Here is a 19,027-nt window from a genome sequence, read left to right on the forward strand (position 1 = left end):
TCAGAGCTGGTCCCATTCCAAACTCGTAGGAGTCTCAGCAGCCCCAACCTCAAAAATCCAAGATGGCTGCGCCGCGCAACAACAGTAGTAGTATAATCGTAGTAATGTTGTTTAGCACTTCTGTTTTGTTTGTGTCTCATTAAATCAGCTGTACACACAGCACTGCCTAACTTCTATCTGTGTGGACATGAGGCTGCAGTGTTTGTATGCGCAAATTGCCGCGAAATGCCATGTTGTCAATTTTATTGCTAACAATGGCTAACAATGGCTAGCCTGGCTAGCGACTGGATCTGACCAATGAACAGTGAACTTCCCAGCTCAAGTTTTCTGCAAATGGAACGCTAACAAAACGGATGTGATGTCATTTAGCCTCCACATCCCAGTTATTTTGCGATAAAGGAACGCACCACGCTTACATTATTCGGACTGGCGGTCCTTCACCCTTTTTTCATAGGTCCCACCATTACGAAAATTCCTGCCTTCATTATTCGAAATGTCGGCCCTTCCTCTTTTTTCTAAAGGATCCGAAGTTTGGATATTGTGGAATATGGCACAAAAGTGCAGACATTTCTAGTCTGGGCACCTTCCACCCCGCTTTTTGTCATGGGGCGTAAACCACGGAACCAGAATGAACACCGGAAGGCAGTGCGCCAAAAAACATCTGTGTTGCTGTTAGCGTGATGTCTCTTCCCTCGATTAATTGTCTGATGCAAAGCTTCTGTATTGGCTTAAAAGATGTGAGATTGTGAATCCGCAATGTTTCTAAAAGAACTTCGGTACGTCCATCTTTTGTTTTGTTGTTTGCCGTTCTGATACTTGGGTCAAATTGTCAAGTTAACGTGAAAGTTGACGAGCTAGAAACGCTGCCATCCGGTCTAGGGCGGGCTCTAGGCCGGAACCAGTAGGGTGACAAAATCAATTGTGGGCGGGAGCCAGGCTCTTTCTCGCCGAGAAGAGCCTGGTGACGCGAGGTTAAGACATTTCAGTCGCACACTGTGCGTCTCAGCAGCGCAGCAGTAGCCTATTGGAACTGGGCTTTTACTGATGCTTTCTGAAGGCTATTTACTTGATTAGACTTCTATTTTCGTTAGGATATTATTTTTTTCGTTATTGTTTAATTGTTTTCAGTTAATCAGGCAAGCTTATCCTATTGGAATTCATAATTATTTCGTATGACATTTTACACAGCTGCAGGGCGCATGGAGGGACAACAGAATTAAATGTTCCCGGGCGTGTCAGCATGGGCTTTTACTGATGCTTTCTGAAGGCTATTTACTTGATTAGACTTCTATTTTCGTTAGGATATTATTTTTTTCGTTATTGTTTAATTGTTTTCAGTTAATCAGGCAAGCTTATCCTATTGGAATTCATAATTATTTCGTATGACATTTTACACAGCTGCAGGGCGCATGGAGGGACAACAGAATTAAATGTTCCCGGGCGTGTCAGCATGTGTGTGCGCTGCTCTCTCTAAGCAGGGTGTGTGCGATGGCTACGTTTGGGACTATCGGTGAATATGTGGAGGGAGACGAAGATTGGACTGAGTATGAGGAGAGGTTGGGACAGTGTTGTTGCATTTTTGCAAAAAAAAAAAACGTGACAGCTTGTAGTTGTTTATAGTTTTACAGCGATACATTCCTCTCTTTTCATCTAGGCCGTGGGCGTGGCCTTTAGCTGCGTCAGGCTAGACCGAAAAAGACAGGACATGAGCGGAAGTTCAGTGATATTGCCTTCACAATGAAAGCACATAAATATTCACACAATTATTTAAGTTCGGGGGTCAACAGAGCTTTTATTTTTGAAAGCTGTGACTTGAAGTTTAATATAATTGTGGCTAGCTTGCTTGATGTTTGTAGTACAGTAGGTGTGGCGGATTAGCCTCGACGCAAGACTCTGTTTTCATTCTACATTCTCCACGGATCTCACTCGCTTGGAACGAAGTAGGCGAGAATGGACGAGAAAGACGGAGATCTTGGTGAGTTTCCAAAGCTCTACTTTTAAAACATAAGAAAAGACAACATATGGCTACTTTATTATGTTCTTCTTTACTTCCAGACTGCTTTGCATGGTTCTTCTGTTCTGAACTGAACTACACTTGGGTTTAGGTTTTTGCTCAGTCGTGTAAAGGATTTTCATCTCAAGTTCATGACCTGAAATGTCACTGCAATATTCTTTAGTCACTTAATAGTAGGGGTGTCACAATATATCGTCCCACGAAATTTCGCGATAGTAAAACGTCACGATATGTATCGTTGAGATGAAATCTCATATCGTGAAAAAAAAAAAAAAAAAATCTTTTTTCAAAAATAGACAAAGAAACGTCTTTGTTTGTTGAAGTTCAATGTGTGGAAAGTAGTTCAGTTGAACAAGTCTCTGAAGAGACACATGAGAAGTTATACAGGAGAGAAACCATTCAATTGAGTTTCTGGCAAAACTGTTTACTTGACAGGAAAAACTGAAGATGCATAAAAAATAGACTAAGAAAAGTCTTGTTGTTTGAGTTTGAAGAAAAACTGAAGATGCATAATGAGAATTTATACTGCTGAGAAACCTTTTAGTTCAAAGTAAATCTAAGTGACGGTGTAACTCATTCTATTTCAAGATAAGCCTTATCTCCAATCTCATGTTTTTTCTAGTTGTTATTGTAATAACAATTTCCCACAACAGCATGTTTTGTATTTGTGCATTTCAAATAAAATACTACTTTTCCAGTCATATATTGTCATTATTCAAGTTTAAAAAAATATTGTTAAAATCGTATCGTATCGTATCGTTATCGTGAACCCAGTATCGTGATACGTATCGTATCGTGAACTGAGTGTATCGTGACACCCCTACTTAATAGTGTCTGTGATCTGTGCAATAGTCTACTAAACGCACAGCTGTAAATTAGACTAGGCTATTTTAGTAGACTATTGTATATATTACCCCCCTTTGTGATCAATTAGGGTTGCATGCAAGGGCTTAGGTTTGATTTGGAAAGTGGTGGGGACATTTGGAAGGGTATGGGGGGGGGGGGGGGGGTCCGGGGGCATGCCCCCCCCAGGAAAGAGAATTGTGTACATTTTAAAATAAAATGCATCAATCTGGTGCACTTTGACAGCAAAAGTAATTGGCTAGATCTATGAAGAACTACACACATCACATTAATATCCTCTTTATTATGATGTGGCTTCAATGATAACAAAATATATTGTCTCCTTATAGACGGGTTTCTGTGCAACATCATCTCATAAATGCGCGCGCATCACCGGGGTAGAAAGCCGCTCCACCCCATATAGACTGTATGCTCCACACACTCGTTTGAGTTGACTGCCGCCTCGCCTGGAAAGCAGACGAGAGCAGCCGAGCGCAGTCAGGCGAGGCATCAACAAGTCGAACACCCCAGACACTCACTGCTGCTTTTCTTCTTCTACAGATTTGTTTAACAGCGGTTTGTAAACAAATTAAAACATGCATTAGCGCCACCCTCACTCACTGCTCAAATGACCCAGCCCTTCAGATTACTTATTTTATTGTTAATGTGGGCATTACAGGTGGTATTTATGTAAAATGTAGAGTGACATCTTGGAATAGCTATAAAATTGAAGTTTCTACACTTCACTGTGGGTTTGTGATGCACCTGTGTTGAACCAATGGGCGATCAGCTCGATGCGTTTCTCGTCATCCTCTGTCCCTGCGCGCGCACGCACCCACTAATGTTTGTATACAAGAAACCCGTCTATATATTCTGCATACAGAATTCAGTCAATTCTCTCTCACTCTTAGTTAAGAACATTCACATATCCAAAAACAAAGACTGAACCGACATATCTTTGGAGGACTCGCTCTCTCTCGCTCTCTCAGCCTAAAGAAAGGCGTTGTTTTTGTTATAGATCAAATTTAAGTAATTACATATTCAATAAGATGTAATTGCATACACATCATTATTGGTATGACCTATTAGTTATGGTTGCATATATCACACACATGCAGACACCATCATCATAAGTAGCATTCTACAGACAGACAGCTTATCTGCGATCTCTATTGGCATTGAGCAGGTCACTGATCTGCCACACACACACGCACACACACACATCCCATACAAATAGTTATTGAATGAATGAATTAAGTATTTATTTGTCCGTTAGGAAAATTGTTTTGTACAAGACAACAGCACAAGACAACAACAACAATTATTGGCAACATCAACACATCACAAGATTGGGCTAGGGGAGGGGTTGGATGGGTGGTGCTGGGGGGGGGGGGTATCAGAGTCTGTTTATTAGTCCAATGGATGTGGGGATGAATGTTCTGTTTGTCCTTGTTGTTCTATGGAGTGGCGTTCTGATGAACCTGCGTCCTGAGGGGAGTGGTTTATATTGGCTGTTGAGTGGGTGAGTGATGTCTGTTATAATCTGGTTTGCTTTCTGTATTGCACGTGATTTGGAGAGTGATGTGATGTCCCGGCATTTGATTCTGCAGATCTTGCTTGATCTGTTGATGATTTTTGTTATCCTGTTTTCATTGATGAGTGTTAGGCAACTGAACCAGGCTAAAAATCCAAAAGTGAGTACAGTTTCCATGAAGGTTTGGTAGAAAAGGTGCAGTGTGGAGCTGTTGGGGTTGTATTTTCGTAGTTTGCGTAGAAGGTGTAGTCTCTGTTGTCCATTGCTGTATATTGCCTGTGTGTTTGATGTCCAGGTGAGTTTTGAGTCTATTATGGTGCCAAGGTAACTGTAGCTGTTGGTGTTAGTTGTAATCATAAACTGCACACACACACATAGGTAAAAGCAGACTTCACCCTCTGCCCACAGTAACATGTCATGTCACACGTGGCTGACCTTGCTTGGCTGTGTTGCTGTGTGCTCCACAGTACAGATTCCCCTCCCCTCTCCTCTCTCCTCTCTGTCTAAAGATTTCAGAATCAGAATCAGAATCACTTTTATTGCCACAGTATGCAAGTTACATACAAGGAATTTGTCTTAGTGTCTGTATGCAGCGTAGCGGTCACATCAATATACAGAGATAAGAAGTAGGAAGATAACTAAAGACAATCGCAAAGTTGCAAGTGCAATCAAATCGAGTAAATATATACAATATGTACATGAGTGGTGAAGTGTTCGAATTTACATGAGATTTACAGACTGAGTTAAATAGACGTTAAATAGGCAGTGGATTTACATGAATTTACAGTCAGAGTTAAATAGAGTTTACATTGAATGTACATTAAGAGTTACAGTTTTATGGGGGGGGAGTTCAGTTGAGTTTAGGAGGAGGTAGTGTGTGTGTGTGTGTGTGTGTGGGGGGGGGGGGGGGGGGGGGGGGGGGGGAGTGATTATTATTGGCACCAATTCCATTCCATAACAGATTTACAGTGAAGAGTAAGAAAGCCAGTAAGAAAGGCTTTCTTTTGCGCTATTTGTCAAACAGTGATCTGGATTGTGATCCTCTTCTGGGTGTGGTCTGGTTTTGGAACAGGAATGCTTTCTGCACTCAGCTGACTCCACTCTTTTCCATTTCCTCCTTTTCCATTTGTAAGACTAGTCTGCTTAATTCAAGAACCAAAACAAGGGAAATCAAATCACTCTCAAAAAGCTCTTGATTCATTTAGGCTATTGACGTTAACTTTCACGTAAAAAAAAAAAAGCAACTTGGCATGGATGGAGAAGCCTCCGAAACCGCATTTAGACCATCATCATATCATATCAATTCTGATCAAACTAAAATCATGTGTTTTTGTAGATCACACTCCCAGCTTGTTACCAACATCTCAACCATGGAAGTGTAGGGTTTGGTTTAGTTTCTAGTTTATTATATGATGAAATCAATTATATATATATTTTTAAATGATTACAAAAAATGTTGACAACATTTATAAAAATCATAAAAACATTCAGACCGACTTGATAAAAATATATAAAAGTGATAAAAACATTCAGACCGACTTGATAAAAATATATAAAAGTGATAAAAACATTTAGACCGACTTGATACAAAATTATAAAAATGATTTAAAAAAACAACAACATTCAGATGTTTTCATAGATGTCCAGTCTGTCTCTCTCTCTCTCTCTCTCTCTCTCTCTCTCTCTCTCTCTCTCTCTCTCGAGGATGCAGCTCCACACCTCCAGCTCAGTAAACAGTAGGGGTGGGAATCTCTAGACACCTCACGGTTAGATTCAATTCTGATCCAGAGGGCTGCGATGCAATGATAAAAAGATTAGCGATGCATCTCGATGCATCTTGAATTGATGCTTGATGCTTTTTTTTCAATACATGATTTCTTTTTTCTCACTGTGTGACTTACTTTTAAAATACAGTGCATTTGGAATTGCATTGTAATGATCCATAATGACATTAGCCACCAGGTGGCACTCAGGGTTCCAAGCACGAAGCAGAGCTACAGTAAAAGCAGAGAGTGCAGAAGAAGAAGCACCAGCTTTATTGACATTAACTTGCAATAAAGAACGAGTCTAAAACATATCTGACATACCTGACTGGACATTGTCCATTCTCTCCTCATTCACTCTCTCACTCTCTCTCTCTCTCTCTCTCTCTCTCTCTCTCTCTCTCCCTCTCTCTCACTCCCCCTCTCTCTCTGTCCCGCTCTCTCTCTCTCTCTCTTATACTCCCTTAATGAACCTCTCTCTCCCTCCCTCCCTCCCTCCCTCCCTCCTTTCCCTCATGTTATTCTCTCACTCCGTCCATCTTGGTTCAGATCTTTGCAGGGAAACACCTTCTGTCTGCTATTTTTTTATATCCTGGGCCGGACGTATGCTGTGTGCATGCATTGTGTGTGTATTGTGTGTGCATTGTGTGTATTGTGTGTGTATTCTAGGACATCACTGAGTGTTGTATTTTTATTTAGGGAGGGTGAGAGGGAGGGAGGGAGGGAGAGAGGGAGGGAGGGAGGGAGGGAGAGAGGGAGGGTGAGAGGGAGGGAGAGAGGGAGGGAGGGAGAGAGGGAGGGAGGGAGAGAGGGTGAGAGGGAGGGAGGGTGAGAGGGAGGGAGAGAGGGAGGGAGGGAGAGAGGGTGAGAGGGAGGGAGGGAGGGAGGGAGAGAGGGAGGGAGGGAGAGAGGGTGAGAGGGAGGGAGAGAGGGAGGGAGGGAGAGAGGGTGAGAGGGAGGGAGGGAGGGAGGGTGGGAGGGTGAGAGGGAGGGAGAGAGGGAGGGAGGGAGAGAGGGTGAGAGGGAGGGAGGGAGGGAGGGAGAGAGGGAGGGAGGGAGAGAGGGTGAGAGGGAGGGAGGGAGGGAGGGTGGGAGAGAGGGAGGGAGGGTGAGAGGGAGGGAGAGAGGGAGGGTGAGAGGGAGGGAGGGAGGGTGAGAGGGAGGGAGGCAGGGTGAGAGGGTGAGAGGGAGGGAGAGAGGGAGGGAGGGAGGGTGAGAGGGTGAGAGGGAGGGAGGGAGAGAGGGAGGGAGGGAGGGAGAGAGGGTGAGAGGGAGGGAGGGTGAGAGGGAGGGAGAGAGGGTGAGAGGGAGGGAGGGAGGGTGAGAGGGAGGGAGGGAGGGAGTTCATATAGGGCAAAAATCATGACGCACTAAAATAGCTGCCTCGGAAGTATCTCAATCGAGGTGCTATTGTGTATATTTCTGTAATACGACGTAGTTGTAAAAACAAACATGATATTGTATGCTGTTTTGTATGCTGTTTTGTGACATTGTTTGCGCTGCTGTTGCTACACAACCACAGCTAAGAAAGACAGAGTTTGGCTGGAGGTTACATGAAGACGTCAACAAGAGAAAAGCCCCAAATACATGCTTCAGCCAGCCAGTCTTCACGTTACGTTTGATCCCGCCTCCAAAACACTGACTGAACCTACGGTATTCTCTCCATCAGCGCGCGGCCATCTTGGTATAGGAAAATAACAGGTGACTTTAATTAAATGACAGCCCCAGCTAATGAGCTGTGTATCTAACTATAAAGTGAGGAGTGTGTGTGTGTGTGTGTGTGTGTGTGTGTGTGTGTGTGTGTGTGTGTGTGTGTGTGTGTCTTCATATCTCAACAACTGTTCCTCTGATCCACTTAGCAGGTGTTGCTGGGAAGGAAGAGCATGGGCTGTGTGTGTGTGTGTGTGTGTGTGTGTGTGGGGGGGGGGGGGGGTGACGGGGGGCAGCAGAATCAACCAGTGGAAGGCCATAAACTGCTTCTGCGGTTCAAACTCAGTTTAGTCTCACTGTGTCTGTATTTAAACCAAATACGAGCCAAACAATTGCACTGTCATCACCGTACAGTCAAATGAAAAAGAACTTAACCAGCTGCCTTCCTAAGCCTAATCATTCAAGGCGTGCTCTGTTTACAGAGGTATAGGGCACACACACACACACACACACACACACACACACACACACACACACACACACACACACACACACACACAGCAAAGTTTGTATGACTCCGAGCCATGCAGTCATCTAGTCCAGTACCCGTTTGGCAGGTTCTAGTCAAGGCAAATCAAACACACTCAATCCTTTAATCCTTCCTCTGCAGTGCAGCAGTGGAAGAGGTGGATGGGAGTATTTGGTGGAGAAACTGCATTACTGCAGGCTCCATGATATACTGAGTATTTGGTGGAGAAACTGCGTTACTGCAGGCTCCATGATATACTGAGTATTTGGTCGAACCCAGGACCTTTGAGCTGTGAGGCGACAGCGCTTACCACTGCACCACCGTACCCTCCCTGTTACGCTATTATGACATCAAAACTGTCCTGTCCACATCCTCCTCTGTTACGCTATTATGACATCAAAACTGTCCTGTCCACATCCTCCTCTGTTACGCTATTATGACATCAAAACTGTCCTGTCCACATCCTCCTCTGTTACGCTATTATGACATCAAAACTGTCCTGTCCACATCCTCCTCTGTTACGCTATTATGACATCAAAACTGTCCCGTCCAGATCCTCCTCTGTTACGCTATTATGACATCAAAACTGTCCTGTCCAGATCCTCCTCTGTTACGCTATTATGACATCAAAACTGTCCTGTCCACATCCTCCTCTGTTACGCTATTATGACATCAAAACTGTCCTGTCCACATCCTCCTCTGTTACGCTATTATGACATCAAAACTGTCCTGTCCACATCCTCCTCTGTTACGCTATTATGACATCAAAACTGTCCTGTCCACATCCTCCTCTGTTACGCTATTATGACATCAAAACTGTCCTGTCCACATCCTCCTCTGTTACGCTATTATGACATCAAAACTGTCCTGTCCAGATCCTCCTCTGTTACGCTATTATGACATCAAAACTGTCCTGTCCAGATCCTCCTCTGTTACGCTATTATGACATCAAAACTGTCCTGTCCACATCCTCCTCTGTTACGCTATTATGACATCAAAACGGTCCCGTCCACATCCTCCTCTGTTACGCTATTATGACATCAAAACTGTCCCGTCCAGATCCTCCTCTGTTACGCTATTATGACATCAAAACTGTCCCGTCCAGATCCTCCTCTGTTACGCTATTATGACATCAAAACTGTCCTGTCCACATCCTCCTCTGTTACGCTATTATGACATCAAAACTGTCCTGTCCACATCCTCCTCTGTTACACTATTATGACATCAAAACTGTCCTGTCCACATCCTCCTCTGTTACGCTATTATGACATCAAAACTGTCCTGTCCAGATCCTCCTCTGTTACGCTATTATGACATCAAAACTGTCCCGTCCAGATCCTCCTCTGTTACGCTATTATGACATCAAAACTGTCCCGTCCAGATCCTCCTCTGTTACGCTATTATGACATCAAAACTGTCCTGTCCACATCCTCCTCTGTTACGCTATTATGACATCAAAACTGTCCTGTCCACATCCTCCTCTGTTGCGCTATTATGACATCAAAACTGTCCTGTCCACATCCTCCTCTGTTACGCTATTATGACATCAAAACTGTCCTGTCCAGATCCTCCTCTGTTACGCTATTATGACATCAAAACTGTCCTGTCCACATCCTCCTCTGTTACGCTATTATGACATCAAAACTGTCCTGTCCAGATCCTCCTCTGTTACGCTATTATGACATCAAAACTGTCCTGTCCACATCCTCCTCTGTTACGCTATTATGACATCAAAACTGTCCTGTCCAGATCCTCCTCTGTTACGCTATTATGACATCAAAACTGTCCTGTCCACATCCTCCTCTGTTACGCTATTATGACATCAAAACGGTCCTGTCCACATCCTCCTCTGTTACGCTATTATGACATCAAAACTGTCCTGTCCAGATCCTCCTCTGTTACGCTATTATGACATCAAAACTGTCCTGTCCAGATCCTCCTCTGTTACGCTATTATGACATCAAAACTGTCCTGTCCAGATCCTCCTCTGTTACGCTATTATGACATCAAAACTGTCCTGTCCACATCCTCCTCTGTTACGCTATTATGACATCAAAACTGTCCTGTCCAGATCCTCCTCTGTTACGCTATTATGACATCAAAACTGTCCTGTCCACATCCTCCTCTGTTACGCTATTATGACATCAAAACGGTCCTGTCCACATCCTCCTCTGTTACGCTATTATGACATCAAAACTGTCCCGTCCAGATCCTCCTCTGTTACGCTATTATGACATCAAAACTGTCCTGTCCACATCCTCCTCTGTTACGCTATTATGACATCAAAACTGTCCTGTCCACATCCTCCTCTGTTACGCTATTATGACATCAAAACTGTCCTGTCCACATCCTCCTCTGTTACGCTATTATGACATCAAAACTGTCCTGTCCACATCCTCCTCTGTTACGCTATTATGACATCAAAACTGTCCTGTCCAGATCCTCCTCTGTTACGCTATTATGACATCAAAACTGTCCTGTCCAGATCCTCCTCTGTTACGCTATTATGACATCAAAACTGTCCTGTCCAGATCCTCCTCTGTTACGCTATTATGACATCAAAACTGTCCTGTCCACATCCTCCTCTGTTACGCTATTATGACATCAAAACTGTCCTGTCCACATCCTCGTCTGTTACGCTATTATGACATCAAAACTGTCCTGTCCAGATCCTCCTCTGTTACGCTATTATGACATCAAAACTGTCCTGTCCACATCCTCGTCTGTTACGCTATTATGACATCAAAACTGTCCTGTCCAGATCCTCCTCTGTTACGCTATTATGACATCAAAACTGTCCTGTCCACATCCTCGTCTGTTACGCTATTATGACATCAAAACTGTCCTGTCCAGATCCTCCTCTGTTACGCTATTATGACATCAAAACTGTCCTGTCCACATCCTCGTCTGTTACGCTATTATGACATCAAAACTGTCCCGTCCACATCCTCCTCTGTTACGCTATTATGACATCAAAACTGTCCTGTCCACATCCTCCTCTGTTACGCTATTATGACATCAAAACTGTCCTGTCCACATCCTCGTCTGTTACGCTATTATGACATCAAAACTGTCCTGTCCAGATCCTCCTCTGTTACGCTATTATGACATCAAAACTGTCCTGTCCACATCCTCGTCTGTTACGCTATTATGACATCAAAACTGTCCCGTCCAGATCCTCCTCTGTTACGCTATTATGACATCAAAACTGTCCTGTCCACATCCTCGTCTGTTACGCTATTATGACATCAAAACTGTCCTGTCCAGATCCTCCTCTGTTACGCTATTATGACATCAAAACTGTCCTGTCCACATCCTCGTCTGTTACGCTATTATGACATCAAAACTGTCCCGTCCACATCCTCCTCTGTTACGCTATTATGACATCAAAACTGTCCTGTCCACATCCTCCTCTGTTACGCTATTATGACATCAAAACTGTCCTGTCCACATCCTCGTCTGTTACGCTATTATGACATCAAAACTGTCCTGTCCAGATCCTCCTCTGTTACGCTATTATGACATCAAAACTGTCCTGTCCACATCCTCGTCTGTTACGCTATTATGACATCAAAACTGTCCTGTCCACATCCTCGTCTGTTACGCTATTATGACATCAAAACTGTCCCGTCCACATCCTCCTCTGTTACGCTATTATGACATCAAAACTGTCCTGTCCACATCCTCCTCTGTTACGCTATTATGACATCAAAACTGTCCTGTCCACATCCTCGTCTGTTACGCTATTATGACATCAAAACTGTCCTGTCCAGATCCTCCTCTGTTACGCTATTATGACATCAAAACTGTCCTGTCCACATCCTCGTCTGTTACGCTATTATGACATCAAAACTGTCCCGTCCAGATCCTCCTCTGTTACGCTATTATGACATCAAAACTGTCCTGTCCACATCCTCGTCTGTTACGCTATTATGACATCAAAACTGTCCTGTCCAGATCCTCCTCTGTTACGCTATTATGACATCAAAACTGTCCTGTCCACATCCTCGTCTGTTACGCTATTATGACATCAAAACTGTCCGTGTAACAGAGCGGCTACATCAGGGCTTCTCAACCTTTTTTGGCTTGTGACCCGATTTTGACGTCACAAAAATCTAGGGACCCTAGACACTCAAAATTCCGGTACACCGTCGATAATATATCATCAGTGACATCGTCAGTGATGTGAAAAGTCCAAATCCGCACAGCAGCAGTACAACACACACACACACACACACACACACACACACACACACACACACACACACACACATACACACACACACACACACACACACACACACACACACACACACACACACACACACACATACACACACACACACACACACACACATACACACACACACACACACACACATACACACACACACACACACACATACACACACACACACACACACACACACACACACAGCAGCAGTACAACACAGACACGTTTCAGCTTGTGGCTTTCCTCAGTGTTAATGAGAGAATGGGTGTGACCCTGCCCATATATAAGGAGGCAGAAAGCAGGGAATGCCTCCAGCTGGCACAGATAATAACCAGGCAGTGAGAATACAAACAAGGCTAAGTGGAAACCTAGCATATGGCCGGTGTGGGGAAGCTGCACATATCAGGTTTCTCATAGGATGATTGCGGAATGGGATGTTATCTGGAGGGGGAAATGTAGCAAGTTGGCTTGTGTTAATTGAACCTACCTTCGTCAATCTTTTATTTTATTTTATTTTATTTTATTTTATTTTATTTTATTTTATTTTATTTTATTTTATTTTATTGATTTCGTCTATTCTTCCCTCACATTCTTTCATTTTCTGCTGCCCAGCACTCGGTTTACTTCTTGCTGATTGTCCATAATAGCGTTTTTCCCCCTGAGCGCCAGCATCTGTTTTCAATTGTTCCCAATGAGGAGAGAACATATGAGGCCACATGAGGAGAGAGCATATGAGGCCACATGAGGAGAGAGCATATGAGGCCACATGAGGAGAGAGCATATGAGGCCACATGAGGAGACATGAGGAGAGAGCATATGAGGCCACATGAGGAGACATGAGGAGAGAGCATATGAGGCCACATGAGGAGAGAGCGTATGAGGCCACATGAGGAGAGAGCATATGAGGCCACATGCGGAGAGAGCATATGAGGCCACATGAGGAGAGAGCATATGAGGCCACATGAGGAGAGAGCATATGAGGCCACATGAGGAGAGAGCATATGAGGCCACATGAGGAGACATGAGGAGAGAGCATATGAGGCCACATGAGGAGATATGAGGAGAGAGCATATGAGGCCACACGAGGAGAGAGCATATGAGGCCACATGAGGAGACATGAGGAGAGAGCATATGAGGCCATATGAGGAGAGAGCGTATGAGGCCACATGAGGCCACATGAGGAGAGAGCGTATGAGGCCACATGAGGAGAGAGCATATGAGGCCACATGAGGAGAGAGCGTATGAGGCCACATGAGGAGAGAGCATATGAGGCCACATGAGGAGAGAGCATATGAGGCCACATGAGGAGAGAGCATATGAGGCCACATGAGGAGAGAGCATATGAGGCCACATGAGGAGAGAGCATATGAGGTCACATGAGGAGAGAGCATATGAGGTCACATGAGGAGAGAGCATATGAGGTCACATGAGGAGAGAGCATATGAGGTCACATGAGGAGAGAGCATATGAGGTCACATGAGGAGAGAGCATATGAGGCCACATGAGGAGAGAGCATATGAGGTCACATGAGGAGAGAGCATATGAGGCCACATGAGGAGAGAGACATGAGGAGAGAGCATATGAGGCCACATGAGGAGACATGAGGAGAGAGCATATGAGGCCACATGAGGAGAGAGCATTTGAGGCCACATGAGGAGTTCACAATGAGGAGAGAGCATATGAGGCCACATGAGGAGAGAGCATTTGAGGCCACATGAGGAGAGAGCATATGAGGCCACATGAGGAGAGAGCATTTGAGGCCACATGAGGAGAGAGCATATGAGGCCACATGAGGAGAGAGCATTTGAGGCCACATGAGGAGTTCACAATGAGGAGAGAGTATTATGAGCTGAATACAGAAGCGACGGGACAAACTCTGACTGTATTTTTCTTTAGATAGCACACTGTACTGTTACTGTACATAATACAACTGAGGCTCTGCCTCTGTTTAGGGGGACCGTGTCAAACTCATTTGACCTGACAGGTCACATGCAACCCAACATGGTCTCAAGTGGACCAGACAAAGAACATCAATGCATAATAACATGTAAATAAATAACACCTCAAAACCTTACCGTTTCTTTTAGTGTAAGAAAGAACATGTTTTCCTGCATGCGTCTGACAGGTTATACCTATGGGCGTGGGTCTGTTCAGGCAGCTGCACAGAGCCGTACTGCAGCTGGTGGACATAGGCCTTTAGCAGCAATATTATAAATATTAGAAAATATTAATATATTCAGTGCATCAATATTAGCTTTCAAATCCTGAACTTGAAAAATTGGATTGAAGGACTCTCAGTGTGCTGTCTGATCAAATGGACTGTGGGAGCCAGAGGGACCTTTGGGGCCAAAATCAGTTGTATATATATCAACTGAAAGCTCTGGATGAGTCCTCTCTACTGCCAAACAGGCACATATGAAATATAAATAACCAATCCAGAGTTATTAATCATTAAAACCAAAAGACCTAACACTGAACACTTGGGGCCAAAATGGCGTAAGTGCACTTACAAAGACGGACAAATATTTTTTCAACGAATGTCAAAATATTGTTCATTAAGTATTGCCATGCACATGTTTATGAATTTTTCGTATTCAATATTTAATTGAATAAACAAAGTCAGGACAAAGCATCAAGTATGGTAATTTTTTGTTTTGCCTCTCCTGTAAAGTTGGTCAAATGTCTGGTTCTCTCGCCTTCTCCTTGATTACTGACTAAGTAAGATTATGCATTGATTATGACCATAATAACATTTCCTCCAACACCTTCTTCTTGTCATTCTCAGATGCGTTTGACCCTAACATACCAGAGGAAGGACCTTCAGCTCCCCCTCCTGGCTGGCTGGATGATGTGCATGGATACAAAGGAGGAGGCAAGTCTGTTTGTCTGTCTGTCTGTCTGTCTGTCTGTCTGTCTGTCTATCTATCTCTCTTTCTGTCTCTCTGTCTGTCTCTCTGTCTGCCTGTCTGTCTGTCTGTCTGTCTGTCTGTCTGTCTATCTCTCTTTCTGTCTCTCTGTCTGTCTCTCTGTCTGCCTGTCTGTCTGTCTGTCTGTCTGTCTGTCTGCCTGTCTGCCTGTCTGCCTGTCTGTCTGTCTGTCTGCCTGTCTGCCTGTCTGTCTGTCTGTCTGCCTGTCTGTCTGCCTGTCTGTCTGTCTGTCTGTCTCTCTGTCTGTCTCTCTGTCTGTCTCTCTGTCTGTCTGTCTGTCTCTTCTCTTCTTTTCTCTTGTTCATTTTCTTTTCTCCAGTCTTTCTAGGCCTCCTCTGCTAAAATAAATAAACAAACAAACAAACAAAGAGTCGATACTACTCAATTGATACCCAGCCCTACTCGTACTCATGTCAGACTGCATAGCGTTTTTTACCCCATTCAAGACAACTCGGACCGCCGGAAAAAATGGCTTCCGACCTGTAAAAAGTGAATTGAACGGTCGTTCAGGCCGGAATTACAGCTCGGAAATTCGGGTATCATCCAGAGCTCCGGTTTCTCCGAGTTGACGTCACAGCCACATCAAAATGGCGACTTGCGTCGTTAATGATAATCACAGAATTATTATAAAGACGTTTGTTGACCTTTTAACACACAATTTGAGGTCTTATATGGAGGACCAGGAGAGTCTTACGCTAATGAATAGAGTGTCTCCTTAATAATTATCCAATCGTACAATTAAAAAGAGTAATTTCAAAAAGGATTCACAAATGACGTATTAATACATCATTAAAAAGTCGTATTTGGAAAAGGAACTTCAAAAACATCCATTAAACAGTGTATTTCAAAATGGAATTACGAATACATCATTTAAAACATCATTTAATACATTGTTTCCTTATTCCTATTCGAAATAACCATTTGGAATTGTATTTGAAGTCACTATATTAAATCCCTGATTCGAAATAACGATTGGATATGCCATTTACCCATTGCATGACACTTTTGGCCTTAGCCTAGAAAAACTGTGTAAAACAATGCAAATTAGACGTGTACTTTAATTTTAAATTTTACATACCTTGTAGGCCCTGGAGAGTCTTAAGCTAATGAATAGAGTGTTCCTTTAATAATTATCTAATCGTACAATTAAAAAGAGTAATTTCAAAAAGAATTCACAAATGACGTATTAATACATCATTAAAAAGTCGTATTTGGAAAAGGAACTTCAAAAACATCCATTAAACAGCGTATTTCAAAATGGAATTACGAATACATCATTTAAAACATCATTTAAACAGTGTATTTCAAAATGGAATTACGAATACATCATTTAAAACATCATTTAATACATCATTTCCTTATTCCTATTCGAAATAAACATTTGTAATTGTATTTGAAGTCACTATTTCAAAACTAATTCAAAAAACCGTTTGGAAAACCATTTCGTTTTAACATGACACTTTTTTGCTCTTTGTCCCCAGCCAAACAGTGTCAATCGTGAATCCATGGTCCTAATGCAAATGAGCCATGTAACAGGCTCTCTGATTGGCTAGAGAGCTTTGAGGCACGAAAGAGCCTGGCTCAGTGGACTGCCTCTCTAGCCAATCAGAGAGCCTGTTACATGGCTCATTTGCATTAGGACCATGGATTCACGATTGACACTGTTTGGCTGGGGACAAAGAGCAAAAAAGTGTCATGTTAAAACAAAATGGTTTTCCTATCGGTTTTTTGAATTGGTTTTGAAATAGTGACTTCAAATACAATTCCAAATGGTTATTTCGAATAGGAATAAGGAAATGATGTATTAAATTATGTTTTAAATGATGTATTCGTAATTCCATTTTGAAATACACTGTTTAATGGATGTTTTAAATGATGTATTCGTAATTCCATTTTGAAATACACTGTTTAATGGATGTTTTTGAAGTTCCTTTTCCAAATACGACTTTTTAATGATGTATTAATACGTGATTTGTGAATTCTTTTTGAAATTACTCTTTTTAATTGTACGATTAGATAATTATTAAAGGAACACTCTATTCATTAGCTTAAGACTCTCCAGGGCCTACAAGGTATGTCAAATTTAAAATTAAAGTACACGTCTAATTTGCATTGTTTTACACAGTTTTTCTAGGCTAAGGCCAAAAGTGTCATGCAATGGGTAAATGGCATTTCCAATCGTTATTTCGAATCGGGGATTTAATATAGTGACTTCAAATACAATTCCAAATGGTTATTTTGAATAGGAATAAGGAAACGATGTATTAAATGATGTTTTAAATGATGTATTCGTAATTCCATTTTGAAATACACTGTTTAATGGATGTTTTTGAAGTTCCTTTTCCAAATACGACTTTTTAATGATGTATTAATACATCATTTGTGAATTCTTTTTGAAATTACTCTTTTTAATTGTACGATTGGATAATTATTAAGGGGACACTCTATTCATTAGCGTAAGACCCTCCTGGTCCTCCATAGTCTTAATGATGTAATGTTAACGTTTCATATGTGTTTGTGTCATCTGTGTTTCGCTCCGTGTGAAATTCAGCATTCAGCATGTTCGGTTAGCATTGTTCACTAGTAGGTAGCTACCATGCTAACATGGGTTGCTATAGCAACAGTTTGGTTTCCCCCCCGAGCGGGAGGTGCAGCGTGAACGCAAATCTGTCCGGGCCGGAGGTTCCGTGTTGAAACTTACGGCGGTCCGAGTTGTCTTGAATGCGGTATTTGTCTCCTCTTTCCTGTTCTTCTCAGCTAAAGGTTGAAACTTGTGTGTGTGTGTGTGTGTGTGTGTGTGTGTGTGTGTGTGTGTGTGTGTGTGTGTGTGTGTGTGTGTGTGTGCGTGCGCGCGCGCGCGCGCGTGCGTGCGTGCGTGCGTGTGCGTGCAGTACCAGGTGGAGATAACCCATTGTACCCACCTCCCTACATCCCCCAGCCTGAGCTAGACAGGAACACTTCGGTGCCCGAAGTCAAGTAATATACACACACACACACACACACACACACACACACACACACACACACACACACACACACACACACACACTTCAACACTTTAAACTATTACCCAATTTGTTATATTTGTTTGCAGATGATTCTTTGGTTTTTATGCCTCCGCCGGCGATAGCCAGGCCGGAGGCATTATGGTTTCGGGTTGTCCGTCCGTCCGATGTTTGTTAATGCGATATCTGAGGAACGCCTTGACGGAATTTAATCAAATTTGCCTCAAACGTCCACTTGAACTCGAGGATGAACTGATTAGATTTTGGTGGTCAAAGGTCAAAGTTCAAGGTCACTGTAACCTCACAACCGCTTGTTTCTTGCTCGTTAACGCGATATCTCTGGAACACTTTGACGGAATTTCTTCCAATTTGGCTCAAACGTCCACTTGGACTCAGGGATGAACTGATTACATTTTGGTGGTCAAAGGTCAAAGTTCAAGGTCACTGTGACCTCACGAACACCATTTTCAAGCTCGGTAACGCCATATCTCAGGAACGCCTGGACGGAATTTCTTCACATTTTGCTCA

At 43.0% G+C, this 19,027-nt stretch overlaps 1 protein-coding gene across 1 annotated transcript in view; it reads left to right on the forward strand.

Moving 5' to 3' along the window:
• Positions 1 to 1,869: 1,869 nt before the first annotated feature.
• LOC310770761 (protein SSUH2 homolog) overlaps positions 1,870 to 19,027 on the forward strand; it is a 30,375-nt gene continuing 13,217 nt past the window's right edge. The window contains exons 1-3 of the mRNA XM_083663473.1: positions 1,870 to 1,975; positions 15,353 to 15,439; positions 18,392 to 18,470. Coding sequence (XP_083519599.1) covers positions 1,951 to 1,975; positions 15,353 to 15,439; positions 18,392 to 18,470 — 191 coding nt within the window. The 5' untranslated portion in view covers positions 1,870 to 1,950. The remainder of the gene's footprint in view (positions 1,976 to 15,352; positions 15,440 to 18,391; positions 18,471 to 19,027) is intronic.

This window comes from Poromitra crassiceps (genome assembly GCF_964638095.1).
Source record: "Poromitra crassiceps genome assembly, contig: HAP1_SCAFFOLD_223, whole genome shotgun sequence".
NCBI lineage: Eukaryota > Metazoa > Chordata > Actinopteri > Beryciformes > Melamphaidae > Poromitra > Poromitra crassiceps.